The sequence below is a fragment of the Balearica regulorum genome, chromosome 3 (assembly GCF_011004875.1).
Source record: "Balearica regulorum gibbericeps isolate bBalReg1 chromosome 3, bBalReg1.pri, whole genome shotgun sequence".
Lineage (NCBI taxonomy): Eukaryota > Metazoa > Chordata > Aves > Gruiformes > Gruidae > Balearica > Balearica regulorum.
In genome coordinates, this window is record NC_046186.1 from 34,474,471 (window position 1) to 34,497,503 (window position 23,033).

General features: G+C 39.4%; 1 protein-coding gene across 1 annotated transcript in view; it reads left to right on the forward strand.

Annotated features, from left to right (window-relative positions):
* The window catches only part of CD109 (CD109 molecule), an 87,832-nt gene that overhangs the window by 15,044 nt on the left and 49,755 nt on the right, over positions 1 to 23,033 (forward strand). Inside the window, exons 3-10 of the mRNA XM_075747511.1 lie at positions 3,912 to 3,940; positions 8,649 to 8,879; positions 9,025 to 9,150; positions 17,733 to 17,772; positions 18,415 to 18,499; positions 20,775 to 20,871; positions 21,809 to 21,944; positions 22,842 to 22,951. Of these exons, the coding sequence (XP_075603626.1) occupies positions 3,912 to 3,940; positions 8,649 to 8,879; positions 9,025 to 9,150; positions 17,733 to 17,772; positions 18,415 to 18,499; positions 20,775 to 20,871; positions 21,809 to 21,944; positions 22,842 to 22,951 (854 nt within the window). The remainder of the gene's footprint in view (positions 1 to 3,911; positions 3,941 to 8,648; positions 8,880 to 9,024; positions 9,151 to 17,732; positions 17,773 to 18,414; positions 18,500 to 20,774; positions 20,872 to 21,808; positions 21,945 to 22,841; positions 22,952 to 23,033) is intronic.

The following is a 23,033-nucleotide window of genomic DNA, read 5'->3' on the forward strand; positions in this document are numbered from 1 at the left end:
CCTCATGCCCCGGAGCCTCTTTTATGATTTTCACTGGCTGGGAATGAGACAACACTCTGGGCTTTATCAAGGCAGCCAGGGAGGCTGTAGCTCCCTGACACTGCTTCAGAAGGTAAATGCTTTCTGAGTTGCACAAAGGAGAAGTGACTGTGATTTATATCTCCCTCCTCCCCAACTGCTTCACCCTCTGCATCAGGCTCAGACCTGATGATAGGTCTCCTAGGCTTGGGAACATGGAAGAAACTCAGTATTTCTACCTTAAGATTTCTCTCTTTTGCATGCTAGTTCTCAAAATAGGTGGAGGCAAGCAGGCACTGCCCTGGTGAGAAAGCTGCAAAGTACCTGCCCTGTTATGTGAAAGGTTGCTTTGAGAGCTGCTAGATGCTGCGCAGGGCGATGTGTATCAGTCCCTTTCAGCGCTCTGCCCTTGCAGTGCCTGTGTACTAGTGTGTTTGCATTGGCGTGGGTAAAGATGGAAATAGAAACCTCGTGGTGTGGGCTATGGCATGAATACCAGATTTGTGCTTGTTGTCTCCCAACATACTGAAGTCACTGCTATAGCCCTTGCTATAATTAGCTGTGTTGGATGGATTAAAGCTAGTGTAGCAATATTTAGCACATGCATATTGACATATACCACACATATACCACATATACCATGCATGTGGTAAATAAAACTAAGTTCCTGTTCCTTGTTAATAACCAATTATCAGCAGTAACAATTTTTTTTTTTCTTTCTGGTGACACAGTGTCATGGCTTGTGGTTGTACAAAGCCCAGCTTTAGCACAGCCTTATTTCACAGGGGGAACTAGAGTAGGGTTAGGCTTTTAGTATACAAGTAAGAGAAATTTCAGGAGGTAGCTTTATACCATCTCTATTGTTGCTAGTTACCCTACATCCAGCCTCCTTTACCAGTGAAATGTTGTCATACCTTAAAAAAAATTCTTCCTGGTTAACAGTCACTCTAGCTCTCCTGAGTTAGGAAGACATAAGTTTCCTTTAGCTAAAATAATGTCTCTTCTGGTGCAATTGTTTGGGTATGGAGTTGTTTGGGTAGATGTTGGGAATAAATATATCAGCAAGTGGAGAGGGGTTTACATTGCCTACAAATCAGGCACTCTGCAGGACTGTGTGATTCCTCTCCTGTAGCTGGCGGTTGTCCTGTAGCCTGGTGTGCCAAGCAGTGGGGCAGGGTGCCCTCCCCGCTGGCTGCTGAGAAACGAAGTGTGTTTTTTGCCTGAGACTCTTGCCTGAAAAACCTCAAAGACCAGTGGGGTTGCTCAGAGTCGACTGCATGGGCTGCTTCTCAAGTGAAGAGGAGAGAGGGATGATAGGAAAAAAAATGTGGCTTTAATGGTAGCATAAACATGTTATGGAAAGAACTGTGTTGCTTAGGGCCTGATGCCACCCATCCCTGTTAGCTTTTGAATACCAGAATGAAATACTGGAGCATGCTACCCACAAACTTCATTTGTGGGATGTGAGTCATTTGGTTTAACCCAGGTTGTACTTTGAATAGATGGTGCAGGCTGGACAGGATTTTTCCTTCAGCGCTCTGGTAGCAGCCAGGACAACCTGTGTTCAGTCCGTCAAGACTTCCTTCTGTTTGCCACTGTCAAAGGAAATAATTCTTTGACTTTTTAAATTAACATTTATTGGAGTTCAGAGGTCAAGTGATTGGTTCATCTTGGAACACTTTTATGTCCAGGATCAAGAAGGACATAAATTAAATAAATGGATTTGATTTTTTTTACTTACTCCATGAAACAAATGGGTAAAAGATAAGGTATAAACCCGTTGCTTTTTAGGAGATATAAAAAGGTCTAACTGAATAGAATCAGCAAAAGAAAATATGAGTCAATATGAGTCAGCAGCATGCCCTGGCAGCCAAGAGGGCAAACCACATCCTGGGGTGCATTGGACACAGCATAACCAGCCGGTGAAGAGAGGTGATTGTCCTGCTGTATTCAGTGCTGGTGCGGCCTCGCCTTCAGTGTTGTGTGCCGTTCTGGGCCCCACAAGTTAAGAAGGATGTGAAGGTCCTTCAATGCATCCAGAGGAGGGCACCAAAGCTGGTGGAAGGGTTGGAAGGAATGTCCTGTGAGGAGCAGCTGTGGACTTTGGGTTTGTCTAGTTGGAGAGAAGGAGGCTGAGGGGTGACCTCATTGCTCTCTACAGCTTCCTGAGGAGGGGAAGTGGAGAGGAACGTGCTGAGCTCTTCTCCCTGGGATCCAGTGACAGGATGCACGGGAATGGTTGAAAGCTGCACCAGAGGAGGTTTAGACTGCATATTATGAAGCATTTCTTTACCAAGAAGATGATCAAACACAAGACCAGGTTTCCTGGAGAGGTGGTCGATGCCCCAAGCCTGTCAGTGTTTCAGAGGCATTTGGATGATGCCCTTAATAACATGCTTTAACTTTTGGTCAGCCCTGAAATCGTCAGGCAGTTGGACTAGATGATTGGAGGTCCCTTCCAACTGAAATAGTCTATTCTATTCTGTTCTGTTCTAAAATACATTACATAATTAAAATAAAAGATGTGGCACTAATGGCTCCATGATGGAATGATATCCAGGAGCTTAACAGCACATTTATTTGGATTCCCAAAATATTTGAGGCCGCATTATCTAAAATAGTTAAAACAATAAGTTACATTAACCCACATACATTAATATGTTGATTACTTATTCCCATGGTGATGTAATGCAGTGAGGATGGTTAATTCTGGGTGTTCCTTTGCTTAAGGGTGGTAAATCCTGTGCATGGTTTTGAAAATTTTAGCCTTTATCTGAGCTGTAGAATCAATGGAGAATAAAAATTCAGGTGGAGTAGAGAACTGAATAGATTGTAAAGGTGTTTCAGTCTATGTGAACGTAAAGAAAAACGTTCAAATGGAGAACATGGACATCAGCCCCCACCAAACATAGAAGTAATGTTGCTGTAGTCTGGAGTTCATACTTTTGTAGCCCTGCAAAAAGTATCGCACATTTGCCATCAACCATATAATGGAGGAGAGGGTGGAATGGATGTATCCGGTGAAGAGGAAGGAGGCTGAGAGCCAATGCCCAGTGAAGAAGCAGCTTTAGGTTGTCGTAGAGGGAATGGCTTGGGATAGACCTACTGCCACGCTGCTGGCTTTGTTTCATAGCAGTGAAACCACCAGGTAGGAGGTTACCGCTAGAGGGAATAGCCAGGACTAAGGCAGGTTTTTTTCTGTTTTGCCTTTCTCTAATAACGTGTAGTTTAAAGTCTTTTCCTTTTTTTATTCCTTCTTAAAAAGTTGTTAATCTTGATAAAAATGACTACAAAAAGTAGTCGCCTACTAAACTGCAGAGGAGATTAATACAAAACAATCCTGGGTTTCTCTTACATAAGAAGGAGTTGCAGAATCAACTTCTTTGCAGAAGCATAGGGATGCTTTGGTCTTAGGGCAGTGATACCTGAGAGGGCAGCGCTTGTGGCAATGGGTCTGTGATGGCCCAAGTGCTCCCCTGGCATGGGGCTGGGTGTTACTGGGGTTCCCCCACCTGCCTTCCTTCCTTCAACATGCATGAGATGTTGAATGAAATATAAACACAGTATGTCAATACTGACTAACACAGCAGTTGCTCCAGGCTGTATATTTTTTAGTCTCATGTCCAGATGGTGTTTGGCAGCCATCAACTGGCCGATAAGCGTCTGCATGCTGGCCAGCTGGTCGCAGGCATTGCATGTGCGTTGGCTGGACGGTCTGTGTGCCCTGAGCTCCAAAGTAGCCACATCAAGGGAATTTGGTTGTCCAATGGGTATTACAGGCAGTGTGGGAATGGGGGAGAAGCACTGCTCTTCTAATTAACCTGATAATGTTGATGTTTTGATAAGTTTTTATATGGTTTCTGACAGTGTGATATTTCTTCTTTTTTATTCAGATTCCTTTGGGACTCTTGTTCTTCCAGCAGTAAGTATTTCTTTCCTTTCCTCCTTCCTCAGAAAATGTTGACTCTCTGTAACTTTTCATCAGTTGGTGTTGATGAGATGATGTATTTTGTATGTGATCTTAGCTATTTTCACATCCTCAGATGAGTGTATTTACTGACCAATAACCCAAGGAGTTTTCAGATCAAGTGCTCTGCAGCTTGTTACAAGTAATTACAGGTTTTAGGAGCTGATTTCCAGCATCAGCACAAGCTATCATAAAACTTGAACACAGAATTTTGCTTTGTGGTTTTTTTGACTGGCTGATACCTACATGTCTATTTCAGACACACCATGAGGGCTAATTAGAGCTGAAAGAATTATGCAAAGCAATAACTGAGAAATATTAAAATAAAAATGTATTTATACAAAGTCTTCTTAAGGATTTGGAAATGCACGTTCAGTGCATATACATAATAAGCTAACTAGTCAACGAAAATGTATAGTATTGAATTGTATGTTGAGTATGAATCCTGAATTTATAATCCTGAGTGTTCATCTTGAGAACCTGATCTAAAAAATTATGTATTTATGTAATGAAAAAAGTTTTACCAAAGCCTTTAGGTTTTTAAACATCTGTAAGTCTGAGTAGCCCTAAATCCAGTGGGTTTAAATTCTGATCTCAAATAACCTGTATATCTGATGAAGTAATCTGGAAATGTTTGATAGATGGATAATCAATGACAATGAGCAGCTCAATATTATGAAGACTACTAGGTTGAGATCCATCTGCACAAACTGTAAATTAGCAAACATAGAAAATTCAGTTTTAAAATATTAAATCAACAAGTTCCATAATATAATATAATGTAATATAATATAATATAATATAATATAATATAATATAATATAATATATCCTTATTATTAATATATAAGCCATAATATATTAGGGCTCTAGAAGATGGGGAGGTCCAAGAGAGCTGGTCAATATTCAAGCACCACTTCCTCCAAGCTCAAGATTGGTGCATCCCTAAGAAATCAAGCAAAAGAAAGCATGAGACCTGCATGGATCAGCAAGAAGCTTCTTGAAAAACTCAAAGGGAAGAAGGAAGTTTACAGAATGTGGAAAAAGGGACTGGCCACTTGGGAGGAATATAGGAATGTTGTCAGAGTACGTAGGGATGCAATGAGTAGGGCTAAGGCCCACTTGGAATTAAATCAGGCAAGGGATGTCAAGGACAACAAAAAAGGCTTTTTCAAATACATCAGAAGCAAAAGGAAGACTAGGGAAAATGTGAGTCCACTGCTGAATGAGGTGGGTGCCCTGATGATGGAGGATGCAGAGAAGGCAGAATTGCTGAATGCCTTCTTTGCTTCAGTCTTTACTGCTAAGGCTGGCCATCAGGAATCCCAGACCCTGGAAAGATCCTGTCAAGAAAGAACTACTGGAGAGAGTCCAGTGGAGGGCTACAAGGATGATTAGGGGGCTGGAGCATGTCTCACATGAGGAAAGGCTGAGAGCTGGGTCTGTTTAGCCTGGAGAAGGCTGAGAGGGGATCTCATCAGTACTTATAAATATCTAAAGGGTGGATGTCTAGGGGATGGGGCCAGACTCTTCTCTCTTCCTATGACAGGACAAGGGTCAACAGGCACAAACTGTACACTGGAAGTTCCATCTGAATATAAGGAAAAACTTCTTCACTTTGACAGAGCCCTGGAACAGGCTGCCCAGAGAGGTTGTGGAGTCTCCTTCTCTGGAGATATTCAAAACCTGCCTGGAGGCGATCCTGTGCAACCTGCTCTAGGTGATCCTGCTTTAGTGGGGGGGGTTTCACTAGGTGATCTCAGATCAGAGGTCCCTTCCAACCCCTACCATTCTGTGATAAACTGGCCAGGTCTTAAAGTGTTCAAGCACCTAAAACTAGGCAAGGTGAATTCCTCCCTCTCTCACCACTATCTGAAGTGATGAAAATTGACTCATTTTTTAATAATAAGATGTTTTTTTCATTAGTGTAGCCACAGTAGACTTATGTTTTGCCCGAAGTGAGTTGGCTGGTAGCAGAAGGTGGGTAATGAGTTTCTGGTTTCAGCCGTCATCTTTTCCAGAGGAAACAGTAGCTTCCTTGTCTGAGGTGCTCGTGATGGTGGCTGGTGTGGTCAGGAGAAGTACATGAGGTGGCCTTTTTCTCTTTTACGTTAGGAGTGCCAAAACGGGGATAGTAATACCATTCACTTGGGGGATGTATTGACTAAGATAAAATATTTTCACAGCAAGTTCCTACTACCTACTATTAAAAGCTGCCTTGCTCATATTTGGGTTGAGAAACAACCCTTTAGAGAAGGACTTGGTAGGGCTGAGGTAGTAGCTACCATTATTGTAGCAGTAACCTTCTGGAAGTGTTGTATTAGTGCCGTTTCTGTTAGCAGAGATGTGTGAACCAGAAGGTGGATTTCTTTGCACCTCAGCTGTCCTAATATGCTTCTGTGGCAATACAAACTTCATTGCCTCTGGCTTTTATATCACGAAAGGTACAACAGGCAGTTTTGTCACCATGTGGCAGGAAGGAAAGATTTTTTGAAGTATAAAAAGTGTAAAAATCAAGGGAGCAACCCATGCTAGCTATCGTTATTCACGATAGGAAGAAGATACAGAAAAATGTATGAGGTCTCTAAATGGCACCTACAGACTTTTAAAGAAGAAATCAAAGACAATCCTTGCAAGTATGTTAAAATAATGCTGTAAGAGCACAATGCACTGCTATGATGAGACAAAACAAGCTTATTTCCACCCCCCACATTGATTTAGAATGTTTATAATGTTTCCTGGACTTCTTGTAGGGAATCCTGTCTGCTTTTTAGGGAATACACCTTCTTTAATAACTGAATTAATAAATTAATTCATAAATGAATTAATTTTGAAGTAATATTTGACAGATGCAGTAACTAAGGCTGTTCCTGCTATTTAATATATTCCAGAATACTTGGCATGGAAGTTGGAGAGTGTTGAAATATGTGAATCATATGTTCTTGGCAACGTGTATACAAAAACCTGCAGTTGAAGAAAATGCAGAATCTATTTCAGTGTTGTGCTTTGCCCCTAAAATTTAGTTATATAAGTCCAGATTTTAAAGGGGGAATCTCTTCTTCCTGTGTCATCATATACCTGCTCATAGGTGAAAAAGAGAGCCTGTTTATTTTTCCCCTTCCTGATGTTTTTTTCCCTGGCTTGTTTTCAGAAACAGAAAGTCAACAGAGAGAGATGAAATTGTAGTTGATTCCTCTTTATAGGTAAACACACAGAGAAGGAAATATATTCGATATAGACATTTGCATCTACCTCATTTGTCACCTTGTGACATTTTTCCCTGTTTGTGAGTTTCCGTTACCTCACTGTGTGCTCTTAAAATGAGTTTTGACAGCATGACAGCCTTTCATTGTAGAGCTTGGTAGGATACTTTTGAAGTGCTCTGCGTGGTGAGTTAACAGCTGTAATTTTCATTACCAGTGCAAGAGGAGTGCTTCATTTCCATATGCTATGCTGAAAAATGCAAGCCTGTCTGTTTTAGCTGTCTTGACTTCAGAGGTTTTACTCCAGATTTACTGTTGTAACTGCAAACAGAAGCTTATGACTCTTTAAACTTTTTAGCAGGGCTACTTGTTGGAACCAGCTGTGTGTTGTGTTAAAACCCTTTTCCTTCTTCAAACAGACACTCTTAAGCAGACAGCAATACAGAAGCCGGCATCTGGGTTGGGATGTCCCTGGGGCCATTCGTTGTCTGCATAGGCTCTGCTCGAGGTGAAATTCCTGAGTGCTGCAGCAGCTCTGCTTCGAGCCTTTTGACCCCTGTGGCTGGGTTTCCTCCCACCTAACTTTAGGAAATGAACTGATGCATCTGAATTACGAACTCTAGATTTCCTCTGTCCACTGGAGAGACAGAGAGAGAGACCTGTGCATGGTTATTCTGATCTTATGTGGTCTAAATTTCCTTGCCAGTGATGTCTGTCTGTGTTTACTGCCAGCACTGAAGCAGCCTTCAATGTCTATCCTAAATAAGTTAACCATATAAAATGTCTCTTCCTTTATTCCTTAAGATTTTGGAAAGAATAATTATTTTTCTTTCTAGATGACTTGCAATATGTGCTGTAATTAGGAATCAGTGAACTGAAATGAGACAAAATCAGTGAGGTTTCTATTGAAAAACAGTACCTCATCTCATGAGATCTTCATTCTGGATTTGATTTTTCTACTCCATAGGACATGAAGCTAAAGCTTGTAAAAAGAAATGTGAGATTTTCTTACTGTCCTGCTCATCTTGCCTGCATATAGCTTCTTCAGCTCTTTTATTTTTGGAAAATTCATTACCAAAAAGTGATGAAGTCAGAAAAAAATTTGCCCCCAAAATCAAACCCAAGAAATTTCTAAATAACTGTGAAAAGGAAAGAGAAAGCACAATGTGTGTGTGAGTCTATGAATGGTATATGAATACCTAGATACTTACATTATTGAAAACCTGATTAGTACTGAAAATTAGATGCAAATATGTTGGAAAGTTGGTTCTTCTAACACATCTTCAGGTAATTCTTGAAATGACACTTTAAAGCCTTGAAATCCTCTTTCTCTTTTTGAGAATTTACATAAGTTGACAAGTTCAGGAATATGTCAGATCTTTATTTCAAATGTTTTTGGAATAGTAATATCTTCAAGAATATTTTTTTATAGTTAACAGAGAGTCATTATTTTCTTTTTAGCTGCCTTTGAACAGTGCTTCTGGGAATTATGAATTACTGGTGGAAGGCCATGCTGATGGCCGGCGCATCTTCTCTAACCGTACCAGCTTGATGTATGTGTCAAAGAGCATCTCTGTATTCATCCAGACTGATAAATCTATGTATAAACCGGGACAAGACGTGATGTTTCGGATTGTCACCGTCTACCCTGATCTCAAACCTTACAAAGCGTCTCTGAATATATATATCCGAGTAAGTATCCACAGGAACCTAGTTATACATTGGAATTTCTTATATGTTCCAACTTTATGTGACAAATGAAGATCATAAGTATTGCTACCTAAATCTTGCTAGCAAGACCACTCTCATTTAACATGCAGCCTGATTTTTCTCCTAGGACCCTCGGAAGAAATTGATTCAGCAGTGGTTGATGGAGGAGGGTGATTTGGGCGTAGTTTCCAAAAAATTTCAGTTATCTATGAACCCTCCACTAGGAGACTGGTCCATAGAGGTGGAAGTGAATGTGAGTATTAACATTGCTGAATCACAGAGAGGTTTCATTTCTCCTGATAGATGTGAATAAAATTGTGTTTACTTGGGTGAAGCAAAACCAGAAATAAGCATGAACCATGAGAAAAGGAAATCTTTCCCTCACAGCAAACCCGAGATGTTATGTAAACCTCACAAGATTTTCAGTAGCATATGCTTTTGTAAGGAAAGATATAAAAAGAAGCATACATTTTTTATCCTAAGATCTGTATTTTGATTCTAAAATACAAATGTTATTTAAATAAGTGAGGCGTTTTAATATTAATATACAGGAAAGATCTTACGGAGTACTATTTTTTTAAAGTGAAATGCCCTTATGTTTATTTTGTAAACAAATATACAGAAATTCATTGTGCCCTGCTGTGCACAGGCAGGCACTGCCTCAAGGGGTGTGGAATCAAAGACTGTCATTTACAAATCTCTGCCTAGTTTTAGGGGTATTTCAGCAATTCACAATGACTGAGGAGTTACAGAGGAAAAAATAACTATGCAAAACAGAAAGGATGAATAGTAAAGTAGAATATTGCACAACGACACTGGTATGATCTAGTTTACCCGTTGCTATTGGTAATAGTTCTATCAGTCCAATCCTTTAAGCTGTACACTCCTCATACACTGTGGAACATGTTGCAAAAATAGCTGGAGGTTTAGCTGTTCAAAACTCTGTGTGTCAGGTTTATTCAGCCTGCTTTAAATGCCTGTAATTTGGGAACTGCGTTTCCGATTTGGCTTGCAGTGGCTGTTCAGAGACATTTAACAAGTACAAACAGGACTGCTTACTGTTGCCTAATGAAGGAGATGATGGGGTAGAAAGCAGAAAACCTCATGTGATCGTGTATTACCTGGGAGCAATATCTACCAGTGCCAGATGGTGCTTGACAGATTTCTATAGGCTGAGGTAGGTGAGGGTGGTGCTGAAGTGAGTGTCAGGACTGGATTTTTCAAACACGTTCCCATGTGGGTGTGGAGTTGTTACTATTGTCTTTAATGGGAAAAATGTTTTAAGTTGTTCCTGCCCTTGTCCCTGTGCTCGGCTGCTCCTTCCCATCCCCGAGCTGCTGTCCAATAGCTTCTTGGTCATGCTGAGGCAGCTGTGGTAAGGCTGAGATCTAAAGCGTGCCAGGGAAGTGACCCAAATTCAAAAGCATCTCTGTTTTTCTTTGCCTAACCCAGACCAGCTCACTGATCTGGTTGACGGCACAGCCCCACTCACAGCTGCTTAGGTGCTTTCCAGGAGGTGGGAAAGTGTGGCTCAGACATGAGAAAAAAGGATGGTGACAGTGCTGGGATCCTTCAACGGCTCGCTTGCCGGGCAAAAAAAGTGTTTGTGAAATTTTGCTTGGGCTTTCTGCAGTCATCTTGAGTAATCCTTAAGTAAGGAGGACACTGCTGAAGGAACTGCAGCAGCTGTTTTCAGGATCTGAATATAAGTGCCACTCCCTCCTGAACCAAAACCAAAAACAAAAGGAAAAAGAAATTGAAAAATTGAAAGAAAAATGCATTAGATCCATCTAGGCTAATGAAACAGCTGCAAAAAAACAGGCAAGTGAAGTGAAATGTTAGTAAACCATAGGAGATGATATTCTAAGTTTTACCTGTCTAGTGTGTACAACGGAAGGTTAATGAGCATGGAAAACATATGACACGGGGGGAATGCCTCTGAAGTTGTGAGTAACAGGGAGAAGACAAATAGGGAACATTTTGTTCAGTGTCTCTTCCAGTGTATAGCTAGAGGGCACCAGGTGAAGGAGGTAAAGAGCAATTCAGAACAATTAAACCAGCATAACTGAACTGTAGAGCACAGCACGTGTAGGTATTGTGAATACTAAAAACTCAGGTGGGATGAAAAAACGTCTGGACAGATTCACAAAAGTACAGTCCATTAAGAACTGTTGACTGGAAAGCCCTGAGGCTCAGGCTGGCACAGTGTCACTGCTGGCTACCCTGGATGATGCAGTTCTCTAGGTGTTGAACCTTGGCTGCTGCCAAAGACAGGACATTGGCCTTTGTGTTAGATCTACCAGGGTGCACTCTTTCCTAGGCTGTCTTTATCGTATTTTATTAAGAACATCTCATTTCCCTACTATTGCATTTTTAAAGCTTAGGGGTTTAGAACTGAGTGAGACATTGAACGCAATGTTTGGCTTCTTAATAGAGCTCTAAATGCTTCAGCAGCAGGAAGAATATCCAGGGGTTGGGGTAATGCCCATCACCTCTCTGTTCGCCCATCTTTATTCACCATTGTTACAGAAGACAGTTCAAGGTGGAAAGTACTGCAAAATGCTTTTGGTACATTTAACAAAATGCTCTTTTGGGAAGAGGTAAATTTGGGCAGAACAGAAATGAGATTTTTTTTCATTAACAGAGGAAACAGTTAATATTGAAGAAACACTGCATTTGGTAAGTGGGTAAAGAGGGAACTAGGAGATAGGTATCAATATAAGTGAAAGTCTGAACTCTTGCATATTTGTAGGAGATCTAAAGAACCCCAGGAAAACTTAATCGTTAGGAAACATATGAAAGAGTTTTTAAAGTTTGTTGGGAACAAAAGAAAATCCAGTGGTGGCAGAGCCCAGTAACATGAGGAAACAGTAATTATGTGGCAGAGATGGAAGCATTTAATAGGGGTCACAGTTCTGTGTGGTTAAGTGAATCTCAGTGTGGGGAGATTTGAGAAAACCAGTGGAAGATGAGTGTTCTTAACAGAAAAGAATAAGTGAAGTAACATGGGAAACTCTAGACCTGTCATCTGGCATGAGAAAAACAATGGCAAAGGTGATTTGGGATTCCACTAATAAAGAATTAAATTCTTTAAGGCTTTTATGTATTTGGTTAGTAAGTTAGTTTTACTGATGCAACGGATTTTCATAAAGACTTTTCATTGTACAAAATCCTAATGAAAACCAGCAATGTATGTAAAGTCTGTCAAAGAAGGGTGGATTGACTTTTTGGCAATCAACACTCACCCAGGGAGTTTCTAATATAAACTGATGACAGAGTTTGCGGATGGAGCCGAGGAAGAAAGCTCCTTGGTGGGAGACTGCAGAAGTCCCATCTGTTGACTGTATATCAAAGGATCAAATGAATCAATGGATTTATTGATTTCAGTCTGTGAGTGCCATTACAGGTTTTAAAAGGCTTTTTAATCCAGTGGAGAAAGGCATAGTATGAACTGACTAACAGAAATTGAAGCCAAACAAATTCTCTTTGGCATATATAAGTCTTTCATCAACGAAGCTCTTAATCACTGGAATTAAAAAAAAAAAAAAAAAAAAGGAGTGAGGGTTTCTCTGTTACTCAATGTTTGAGTTGCCCTTTTTGAAGATGCATTATAATAATGCAGGTTGTTGCTGGAGTAGCTGAATACTTGAGTAAGCAAACCTGGGATAAAAGCAGGTCAGGCTAAATGGTTCCTTCTATCATTAAACTCTTTGAATTGAAAATTAAAATAGAGGAGAAAAAGAAGAGTAAAAAAAGAGTTATAGGCTTTGGGGTCCAGAAAAACCTGGTTATTCTTAGAGTTCTTATCCTGTGGGAATAAAACAGCAATCCCAAGCCCCACACATAGAATTTATGTTGTTTACTTTCAGAGTCCTTTTCCTCCATCATTCATACCTGCTCTGCTTTAATTTTCAAATTCTGTGTTAAAAGAATATAATTACAAAGCAATATGCATTATTTCTGTAGCACATGCCTACACAGCATCTTACATTGGATAAGGCTATCATGTGCAGAATATATTAAATAATTATTGCAATATTCACATTATTACACTAGATCTGTCTAGTGGGTTGTCTCACAGATTGTTATTTTTCTGATAGCATGTCATACCATTGGATTAATGAAACCTGAAAGAAACCTTGCAGAATAAAGGAACTTTTCTGATGGAAAACTTTTTTATTCTCTTGGTTACAAGTGAGCTTATGCCCAGAAATACAGGGTCATATGGGACGGAATTCAGTTTGAGGTTTAAGATGAGCAGTTGTCTGTATGTAGGTGATGTGGTGGAGATTTAGCTGGTGTTCAGTGAAAGCTGGCGAGTGACCTGGATCACTCTGAGTTGGATATCCCTAGCTATTCCCTGAATATTCCTCACTTTTCTGCAGCTGTTCTGCCCTCCAGGGAGGTACGGACTTTTTTCAGTGTCATGTATGAAGTTGTGTGAATTCCCCAGTCTCTTCCTGATAACAGAGGTCCCTGAGAACTTGGATTTACTGCTAAGGAATGCTTAGTATATGTCTGGCATTTTTAATAGATATGCCTACCTATCCTTAACTATTACGCTAGCACCGGGTCCACATGGGATCCAGAGCAGCTTATGGATTTACTCAGGGCTTTAGGAACACCTTCAGGTGGCAAACTCAGGCTGATCTCCGTATGACTTAGCTATCCTGATGCCACGACCTGAGCTTTCTAGTTAAATAGTCAGCTGTCCAGCCGTTCTGTCTCAAGTTTCTCTCTTGTCTTTAAAGAGTGTTGTTAAGTCAGTAAATAACATTTCCCTTCCAATGGTTACAGATCAGTTCCCAAGTGTACTGAGTTTGGATTCCTGGAAGTACTGCCTTTGAATCCTGTTGTAAATCAGGTTCTGGCTGCTTGCTGCTGTTAAACATCCTGTAGTACTTTTTAATAAGAGTTCAGGTGTTAGTACAGCTGTTCCAAGAAAACTCAAGACAGAGTCATTACAGTCTGGTTCCCAAGTCTCCACCTTGTATTTTAGTTGGATATCTTATATTTCCTGTTGTGGAGCCTGGTGCTGAAAGGCTTCTAGTTGTTGAGTTTTAGTAGTAGGCATCTCCAACCAGAAGTTGTTCCTAGTTATAAGGCATTTTGTGATCTAATTTATGGAAGCTGTTACTTGGAAATTTATGATCAAATATTGAAGAGTAGTAATGTTTCAGGTGCAACACGAGCTTTCTAAAATATTTTGGAGGAGTATTTTTTTTTTAAGGCTTCAGCTATAAAGCAACTTTCAAGATCAGCTGGGGTTGATTTTATACTTTGTGCTTGGAAATTCTTAACTGTTGAAGTTTTTTGTAATTACAGTGTATCCACAGGGAATTCTGTGATGTTGTACTCTAGGTCAGTTACAGATTTCACATTTGATCCATTGAGTTTGAGGTTATATCATTACTTAAAAAAAGTGTCACCTTCCTTCAAAATCAGACTGTACGTAAAACCTTTGGAATTGGGTGTGTATTCAGTATTTTGAAAACAAGCACTGATATTTAATCAGTATCTGATAGCGTGGGTACTGGTGACATTGGTGGGATTCTGCTTAGTTTCTGGAGACTATGGGTGGATATGAACCTAAGTTTGAGAATTCATACAGAATTTTATTTCGGGGTTTATTTCCTGCATGTGAAAATAAAGCAGAAAAGTGATCATGAAACTCTTCTGTTAATTCTGTCTAGATAAAAATCTGTTTTAATTTAGCTGCAAAGCAGAAGCGGAGGAGTGTTTCTGAGACGGGCTGTGAGGTGGCGGTGTAGCCACGGGAATACAGCCGGTGCCAGGACTGTGCTTTTCAGGGTAAAGCCCTGAGACCACACCCGGAGTCCTTCCTGATGCTACGTTTGGTGACGCACGTAAATGTCAGAAACAAGTAAGAAAATGGACCTAGACCAGATTAGTTTCAGGGACTTTCAATTGCCAAAGAAGAAGGAAAAAATTTGAGGGGAACAATTCCTGCGATCTCATTTGTTGGATTAGACGCAAATGGCTTCAAACAGGACTGGTTCATCCCAGCAGAGCAAAATCTGGACTGCGGTTGTTAGTGATTCTTAGATGTCCCGGTCCACACCATCTAGTGCTCAACTGCAGAAAGGCTCCATCATCCTCGCAATCTCAGAATACTTATCTGGATCTCTTTTTGGCACTGTTTTCTTAATAGTCTGGGCAATGTGCACAGAATGTAATAGATGTTTTGCAGTTTAAGAAATGCTGATGTAGAGCAAAATGCTAATAGTCTGGAAGGGTGAGTGTGTTCAAGAAGCAGCAGAAGGCATGGAAGACAAAAACCATACTAGAATAAAGCAGTGCTGGAAACAAGTGGAATAGGCATGGTGCTGTTTTCCTATCTTAAAAAAAAAATTAAATAATCTCTCTTGAGTTGTATATATAACTAACTGCTTGTCTCAAAAGCTACCACTCCTGGAAACTGGTTTAGCAACTTCCACTCCAAAATATTTGAACAATATTTGCCAGAGAGACAGCCCTGCCCAGAGGAACTAAAATGTTACGGAGTGGTTGAAGAGCTGTTACTTGTTCTATTCCAAATCAGTTTGGCTGAAAAGTGTGTGTTAGTGAGAAAAACGGTTTGGTGTTCAAATCATTAAGATAATGTAGTAGGGTCTTTTCTTTTCCCTGCACTGTGAAGCACGGCTTGCTTTCTGTCATAAAGGTTGTCATTTTCGAGAAGATGCAGCCAAGAGCGCATGTCTCATTTTAATCTCTGTTTTCTACTGCCTGCAGTTCTCTTAGGTTTTATTTATTTTTTTTTTTACTTGTAATGTGAAAGAAAATCTAATTTTCAAGGGAGATGCTTTTTCATCCTGCCAGCTGGGGTAACATTCTGTTCATGGTTTGCTTAACGGCAAGGGTTGCATAACGTTGGAAATAAGGTTGCTTAACGTTGGAAATAAAAGGTACAGAGAGAACCAGACATAAGATACATTCACTACAGGTCATTTTCCCAAGATACCTGTTCTTAAGATTACCTGACAGTAGTCTGATTGTGGAGTGCATGTCAGTGCTGTAGCATTTTGTGTTGTAAGGATTATCATCTGCACAAATGTTGTGAAAATAGCAAATTCTGCATATATCTTTTCAAACTTGGGAATATAAATCAGTGACTCGTCATGAAATCGATAGCAATCTGATTTTTACTTTGATAGAAGTCTTTTGCTAGGAAAAGTGTAAATATAGAGGTGTAAGGGGCTTGGTCTGAGATGCCTAATTTGCAAAGTCATTGATCAGGTGAGATCAGTTATAATTGTTTCCAGCTTGAATCCTGGTCCAAGGGTTTTTCCCCCAGGAGTTCTCAGTTTATCTTTTGCCACAGACACTCATTCCTATCTGATGTATCGTGATGCTGCCTGACAATTGGTTGTCCATATTCAGTCTCCTTTGCCCCACATTTCAACCCATGTTCACTAAAATACTCCAGCATATATGATAGCTTGTAGTAGAATAATCAAAGAAATAATCAGAGTTCTGAGCTCCACATCAACATGCAATTGAGCAGCAACCGCTGCTTTCAAAATAGCCACCTCCTAGTGACCCACTGTTGTCTGTCTCGCTCTTTCCCCTATTTCCCAGAAGAGGCAAAATAGGCTTTCAAAAGGAGCCTTTCCCTTCCTGTCCTTTGGGAAGCGGAGACTCCTTTGGTTTCTCAGCCCATTCGTCCAGCCCAGCTGATGCCAGATTTTCCTCTTGGAAAATCATCGCTCCAATGTAATCCCTGTGTCAAGCAGATCAGCTGAGATTCAGAGCTCCAGTTCCAGGCACTGCTGGTAAATCACCTCATGCCATTGCCCTGTTGATGGCAGCTTTCGGCGTGATGCTGTAAAAAGTCATTGAACGAGAGTTCTGTGTCTGCAGACAAATTATGTACATGCTTGGTTAGAATTATTTGCACTTTAGCAAGAAGAACAAGTGAGTAAGGCAGCCAAACCCAAAATTTATGTGGCTGAGTACCATGACTTTTTGGGTCAACTGTCATTGTACCAAAGGACAAAAACAGTTGCTGAATATTGAATGTTAAGAGAATGAAAAAAAGCCTTCAAAATTAATTTCCCAGTGACATGCCAGATATAGCATAATGTGCCACATCTCAAAGATATGCTAGCATATGCTTTCAGATACTCTCCTAACAAAAATTAGGAAAGAAGTGAGAAATTAGAGGAAGAAGAGAACACAAGTAACAATATATTGTACAGTTACTATCTTTTCCATTGATTTTTAACTGACAAATAAATAAGATAGGAAGATATAAACCAAGACTGTCTGCTGAAGTAAGTATACACTGTAGACTGTAACAAAAATTTAGCTGCTTTTTGAGTAAAGATGATACACACTTTTGAAATGGTCTTGTCCTCTAGATAGACACTATAGGAGCTTCCCTTTTGTATAGAGATACTAGCATTAATTTTAAATGAGCTAGTAAAGATACTGCTGGTAAGTCATGGTTCATCATGATGACTGAATACTTATGCTAGGTAGTATGTGCTAGCTATGGATATTTGGGTTTTTTATACAGAAACCAGCCATATGTAGATGTCTGCAGATCTGAAGCTCTCTGAGCTCTTCATTATATATACTTACCATTTGCCACATGTGAGCTTTCTGCATCCTTCTGTGGTGCAAATACTTACTACTGATTCCTGCAGGAGCTCTGTAACAGGAGCTGGTAATAGTTGAGCCATGATTTCACATCATTTCAGAAATTGTAGTTTAGCTTGAATGTGGGTGGGATTGGACCTTGGAGGTATGTTAAACTTGCTAATATAACCGCAATTGTATGTATGCTCTTATATGTTTGTTTTTTTTTAATAGGGTCAAGATCATTATCAAAGATTTAAAGTGATGGAATATGGTAAGTTTTACTTAAGGGCATTCATTAGTGACCAAACCTGGTAATTGATTCTCCATAAATTTAGAGTTCAGAGAGACTAGCTTCCCTTGGCTAACACGAACCTTTTGAATACTCCCAGAAAGCCTAATTTCCAAATCTCTTGCTTCTCTGAGTCTGACTCTCTGTCCTGGAAAAAACATAATCTAATCAGCTGCCCCGTTTATCTTGGTAGTTTTCATGACCTGCTGGAGTAGTGTCTGGATGTCATGCAACCTCTAAAATACTTATCTTAAGCCTATGAGATGCAGTTATTGTCCTTGTTTTCTCAGGATTGTGCAGGCAATGTGGTCATCCCAAAATATCTGTATAATGTCTGATCATGAAGCTTGCTGATGATTCTGTAAAGGCTGAGTAGGCTAAATGTTTTATATTTCAGCTTTGCAAATTTGTGTGCAGGCTGCTCTTACAATGCTTAGTGTTCTCCTTTCAGCAAAAAGTCTTAGTCTGAGGCATGCACAGAGTTGGGTTAAAAGTACATCTTACCTCATATTCCTTAGGAAACTGTAGTAGTCTTTATCATATTACAAGTCCTATCCTTATTACTTAAGAAAAAGAAATTATTTCTTGTGTGAATTTAATACTTTCTGTATTTTTTTTTTTTAGTTTTACCAAAATTTGACGTTATGATAACAACACCATTATACTACTCTTTGAAAGAGGAAGACGTTACTGGCGTTGTCACTGCAAAGTAAGTAAATCATGGATATCATTGTCATCTTCACTTTTAAGAAAATTATTGTGGGTCTCTAAGTGTCAAGTGACACTTGTTGACCAAATTTATTGTAAGTCTCTAAGTGACATTTAAACTGCTAAAAAAGTGGTTTCTAATCTAAATTAGCTGGCTAACTTCTATTTCTAGTTACTGGATTTTGTTATAACAATGTTAGATAGGTCTTCAGACTTTTAATTAGTTTTTTGGTCTGGTAAAGGTATTTCTAGACTATAGTCAAGATATTTTTAGCTGCCTTATTAATAACATTTCTTGAGTCTTTTGCTTATAATGTCTATTTTGAGGCTTTTTTTGTTCTTATGGATCTTTTATGGTGCTCTCAAATTTATCATGCCAAGATCTGTTGGTAGAGTAACTATATTTTTGTTAGATCAGTTGGAAAATTAGGCAAGCTTCTATGCACATCCTTCTTGATCCAATTTATCCACGTTGTGGATTTGAAGTATAGGCTTCTCCTGCCTAACAAAATACCTATACCTGTAAATGGGTGAAGAATTAAAAACTCTTGAGAAATTCAGAAGGCACTTCACTGTAGACTATTGCATAAATAATATTTTATTTTTCAGCTGAACAAATATTGAGACAAAAAATCTAATATACATTAATTTCAAATAGAAATTAATTTTATTTTGGGAAGATGAGAGCCAGATAGAGCTATCTGATAGATCCATTCAAGAAGACCTGAAATAAAAGGTCTTTCTTGGGTTATTTAATGCCATAAAATACATACCTTCTAAACAAGCACTCCATTCGTAAGTGAAATGCAGAAATGATTGATTAACAAGCTATTTAAATTAAATGTTTGGACTTTTGAGAAAAAGCTTCCTTTCCTTGAAGGAATGCAACCTGATATTATAAACCATCTAGTTTTCTCCAGTTTTCCTCAGGTTTTTTTTACCCATTCTGCTTTGCTGTTGGAATCTATTATACGACAACATGAATTTGGTTTCCTAAGTTGTTTTGGTCTTCCAGAGGGTACTTAGCTCCTTCATTGGGCTCTCACAAGGTATTTGAAAGTGCACCTGTCTGCTGCAATAAATCCAGACTTGGATGCCAGTGAACTGCCTGAGATTGAATCTCAGCAGTGCGAAAGTTTTACTGATATGTCACAATTATTTATAGTGAATGATTTAATTCCAGGTGGCTGTTTTTATAGGCATAATGCCTCTGTATATGAGGAGTTTATATGTCCTTTACACTTGTAGATGTCATAAACCTTTTTTCCTTTCTCATCTCTGTAGTATCATTAGATTAAGTACAGGGATGCTACCCAATGGCAATATCATTTCAAGGTTAATGGCAGCTTAGTACTGTAATTAGGTCTGCTCAGAAAGACTGAATTCAGATGCCAGACAGTGCTGTCAGAGTTCTTCCTGTAACTACACTATTTGATTTTCATCTCCTTCCGGTTTTCAGTTTTGATATTTCTTAAGTGGCTGCCAACCAAATCCGTAATGATTTAAAGTACTTAAATTTATCACATCTGAATATATTAATAATGACAGATTAGAATGATTTTGAGTTCCCTGCCCCCACCTTTCCCTAAGGTATATCATTCTATAAGGTCTGAATCTGATAATATAATGGTTTCTCTTACGTATAACTTGGAAACATTTGTACAAAATTTTCGTTTTATTACTGCAAATTTTGTTTGACTGCAGATTGCTAGTGGCATTCTAAGAAGTCAATATGTTACTGTTTTCAGGTTTGCCACAGCTGCAAATTATGTTTGCCATGTAATAGTGCCATGATTTCTTTGTACTGTGATTACTAAATAGTTTGAATACAAATATCTTGAGAGCTCTCATTTTGTATTTGCAGCATTTAGGAAGCATAACACCCTGTACTTCCCATGTCCCATTTTACCTTTACTGTATATTAGTTATGATTTTACATTGGTGTTCTGTACAGTAACTTTCTTCCAGCTTACCTTAATATATCTAATTTTCCTACATTGTATAGCAATAATAGTAATAGGTTTATAGAGCTCGTGTGCAGGAAAAGAGCAGTGCTTCCCACTGCTGTGTATCTACTCCAGGTTTCGGGCTTCTGATTTTAGTGCCAATAAACTGGTTTTAGTATTGAAAACTCGCTGTTTCAAGTACAAATGCATTCTAGCTGTATTTGAGACCAGGAAAAAATTATTTTTGGTGGAATCTTTTGCCTTCAGAGCTCTTCAGGAGCCCAAGCCCTGGAGGTAGTGTGTTATTTGACTTTGACCGACATGTTTCAGGTACACGTACGGAAAGCCAGTGAAGGGAACTGTAATGATCACTTGCCTTTCTGTCTCTTACTGGACAAATAAGAGAAACATAACAACAACAATGGAGGTGAGTCTTCTGTTAGCAGTTTGTAGTGTTGTAGACTCTACGGCTGTGTCTCCTTTTGTAGGTTAAATATGCCTGGGACCATCCTCGAGTGCTGAGTTCAGCTGACATGGGCTGTGCAGTGATTGTCATGGATAGCATTAAGCTCTCTTTAATTTCTGGAACAAAGTGTCTACATTCAGACTGCTTGTTGGGATAGATACTTGGCTGCTGTGGCATTACAAGGCCAGACAAGACCACTGCAGTTGCTTAGGTGGAGCTCCAGCATGGCAGAGACCAAAATGTTTTGCCTACTAATTGCCTACTAATTACATTGGAGTTACTGTACTAGTTGTAACCCGGAGCATGAAATTTAAAAAGGCATGCAGTTTTGATCTGAAGACTTAAAAGTGGTGATAGATTCATGGCATCCTTCTGCAAAATCAGGTGTTTTACTCTTGAGCTGTGGACTATTTTTTAAAACGGGTTCAATTTCCACTAAATGGTGTGCCTGTCGTTTTGAGTTGGCTGACTTCAACAGTCGGCCGACTTCAGTGCCTTCAGCAGCACTTAGCCTACAGAAACTCTGAGCTTAGGGAAGTTGGATAGGGTATACCCCCCTCATCAGGCACGAACCTGTTCATTGTATTTTTCCGTAAAGCATAGGCACTACTGCTCTGGCCATGTAGAAGTGAATAATTCTAGATAATGAGAAAAAAAAAAATAAGTAACTTTCTCCGTAAGGTGTTGTTGGCTCTAAAAAGTAATGAGCTTCTACTGAATTTAAAAAAAGTGGTTACTGAGAGCAAAAAATAAAGGTCAGTGTTCATAATTTTCTGCTGTTGAAACTCCGGAACTTGTATGTGGGGAGAGCTACAGGACTTAACCAGAAATAAGCTGTTGTAGATGAAAAGGTGTCTTTGGCTTTGCTGGTTCAACAATTTTTTTTTCTGCATTGCAGATAAATGGGTCTGTGAATGTAACCTGTAATAAGCTTATGTTGCAAAGCTTGAACGCTGATCAGTCGTGGTACCATGGTGACAGTGATTACACAGAGCCAATAGAAATTATCGCTGTGGTCACTGAGTCGCTCACAGGTATGTGGCTGTGTGACGTCTTTCGAGAGAAATCCAAAGAGCAGGTGGTATCGGAAGAGCTTTAGTGCTATGTGGGAAGGGCTTCAGAGCGCTAGAAAAGCATCATGTGCTGATGGCAGTATGAACCATCTGCATGCACATATACAATCTGAAAAAATATATTACCTGAACTGTTGCTTGTCTAGATAATAGTTTAACCAGCTGTTAACTCAGTGGAATACAGTTCTACACTAGATGACTTATTAATGACTTAAGTCACCAAAAGATTTGTTCAGATGGGGGATTAAGTCAATGACTGATCACTTTTGATGAGAAGAGCAGGCATAAAGAATTGCTAGCATTAGCCTCAGTCTTACAAACTGAAGTTTAATCATTAACTTATGTTACTTGTGTGTTTGTAAACCACATGAGTGGAAAGAGTTCTCTGGCCTCGTGTTGTCCACTGTCTTTACCCTCTTCTACACCAGCTGATTTGCAAATGGAGCCTTCTTATGAGTTCATGTTCCACTGCACCTTGCATATTAGAAAAAACCCCAATTTGTACAAAACGTATGCCTGTCCCAGAAACTAGGTTTCATTGCAGTCTTTCTGTAGGAATCCCAGCAAGATGAAGTTGCCTGATTTGGGATTCTTAAGTTCCTTCCTTGTGTCATTCTGACATAGTCTGTGTGGAGTAGAGCACTATGTAGTATGGCTTATTTAGTGTTGTGGAAGACAGTACCAGTATGTACACCACCTTTGCACTGATCATTAGCTGGAAGGATGAAGAGGGATAGCAGTGGAAATGGTGAAAACTATGATAGAATTATTTAAAAATCATGGACAGTAAATAGTATTGTTGCTAAAGGAATATGTATGTTAAAACATGTTGTCTAAACACATACAATTATTCAACAGGAATCTCCCAAAATTCAAGTACCATCATATTTCCAAAGCAAAGTGACTATTTTATTGAATTTATGGACTACTCTAGAGTTATAAAACCATCTCTGAACTTCATAGCTACTGTAAGTTCTTTTGTTTCATTATGATTTGTGCATAAACAAATGTGACTTCTTCTCCTGTATTTTTGCTTTGATACCAAAGTTT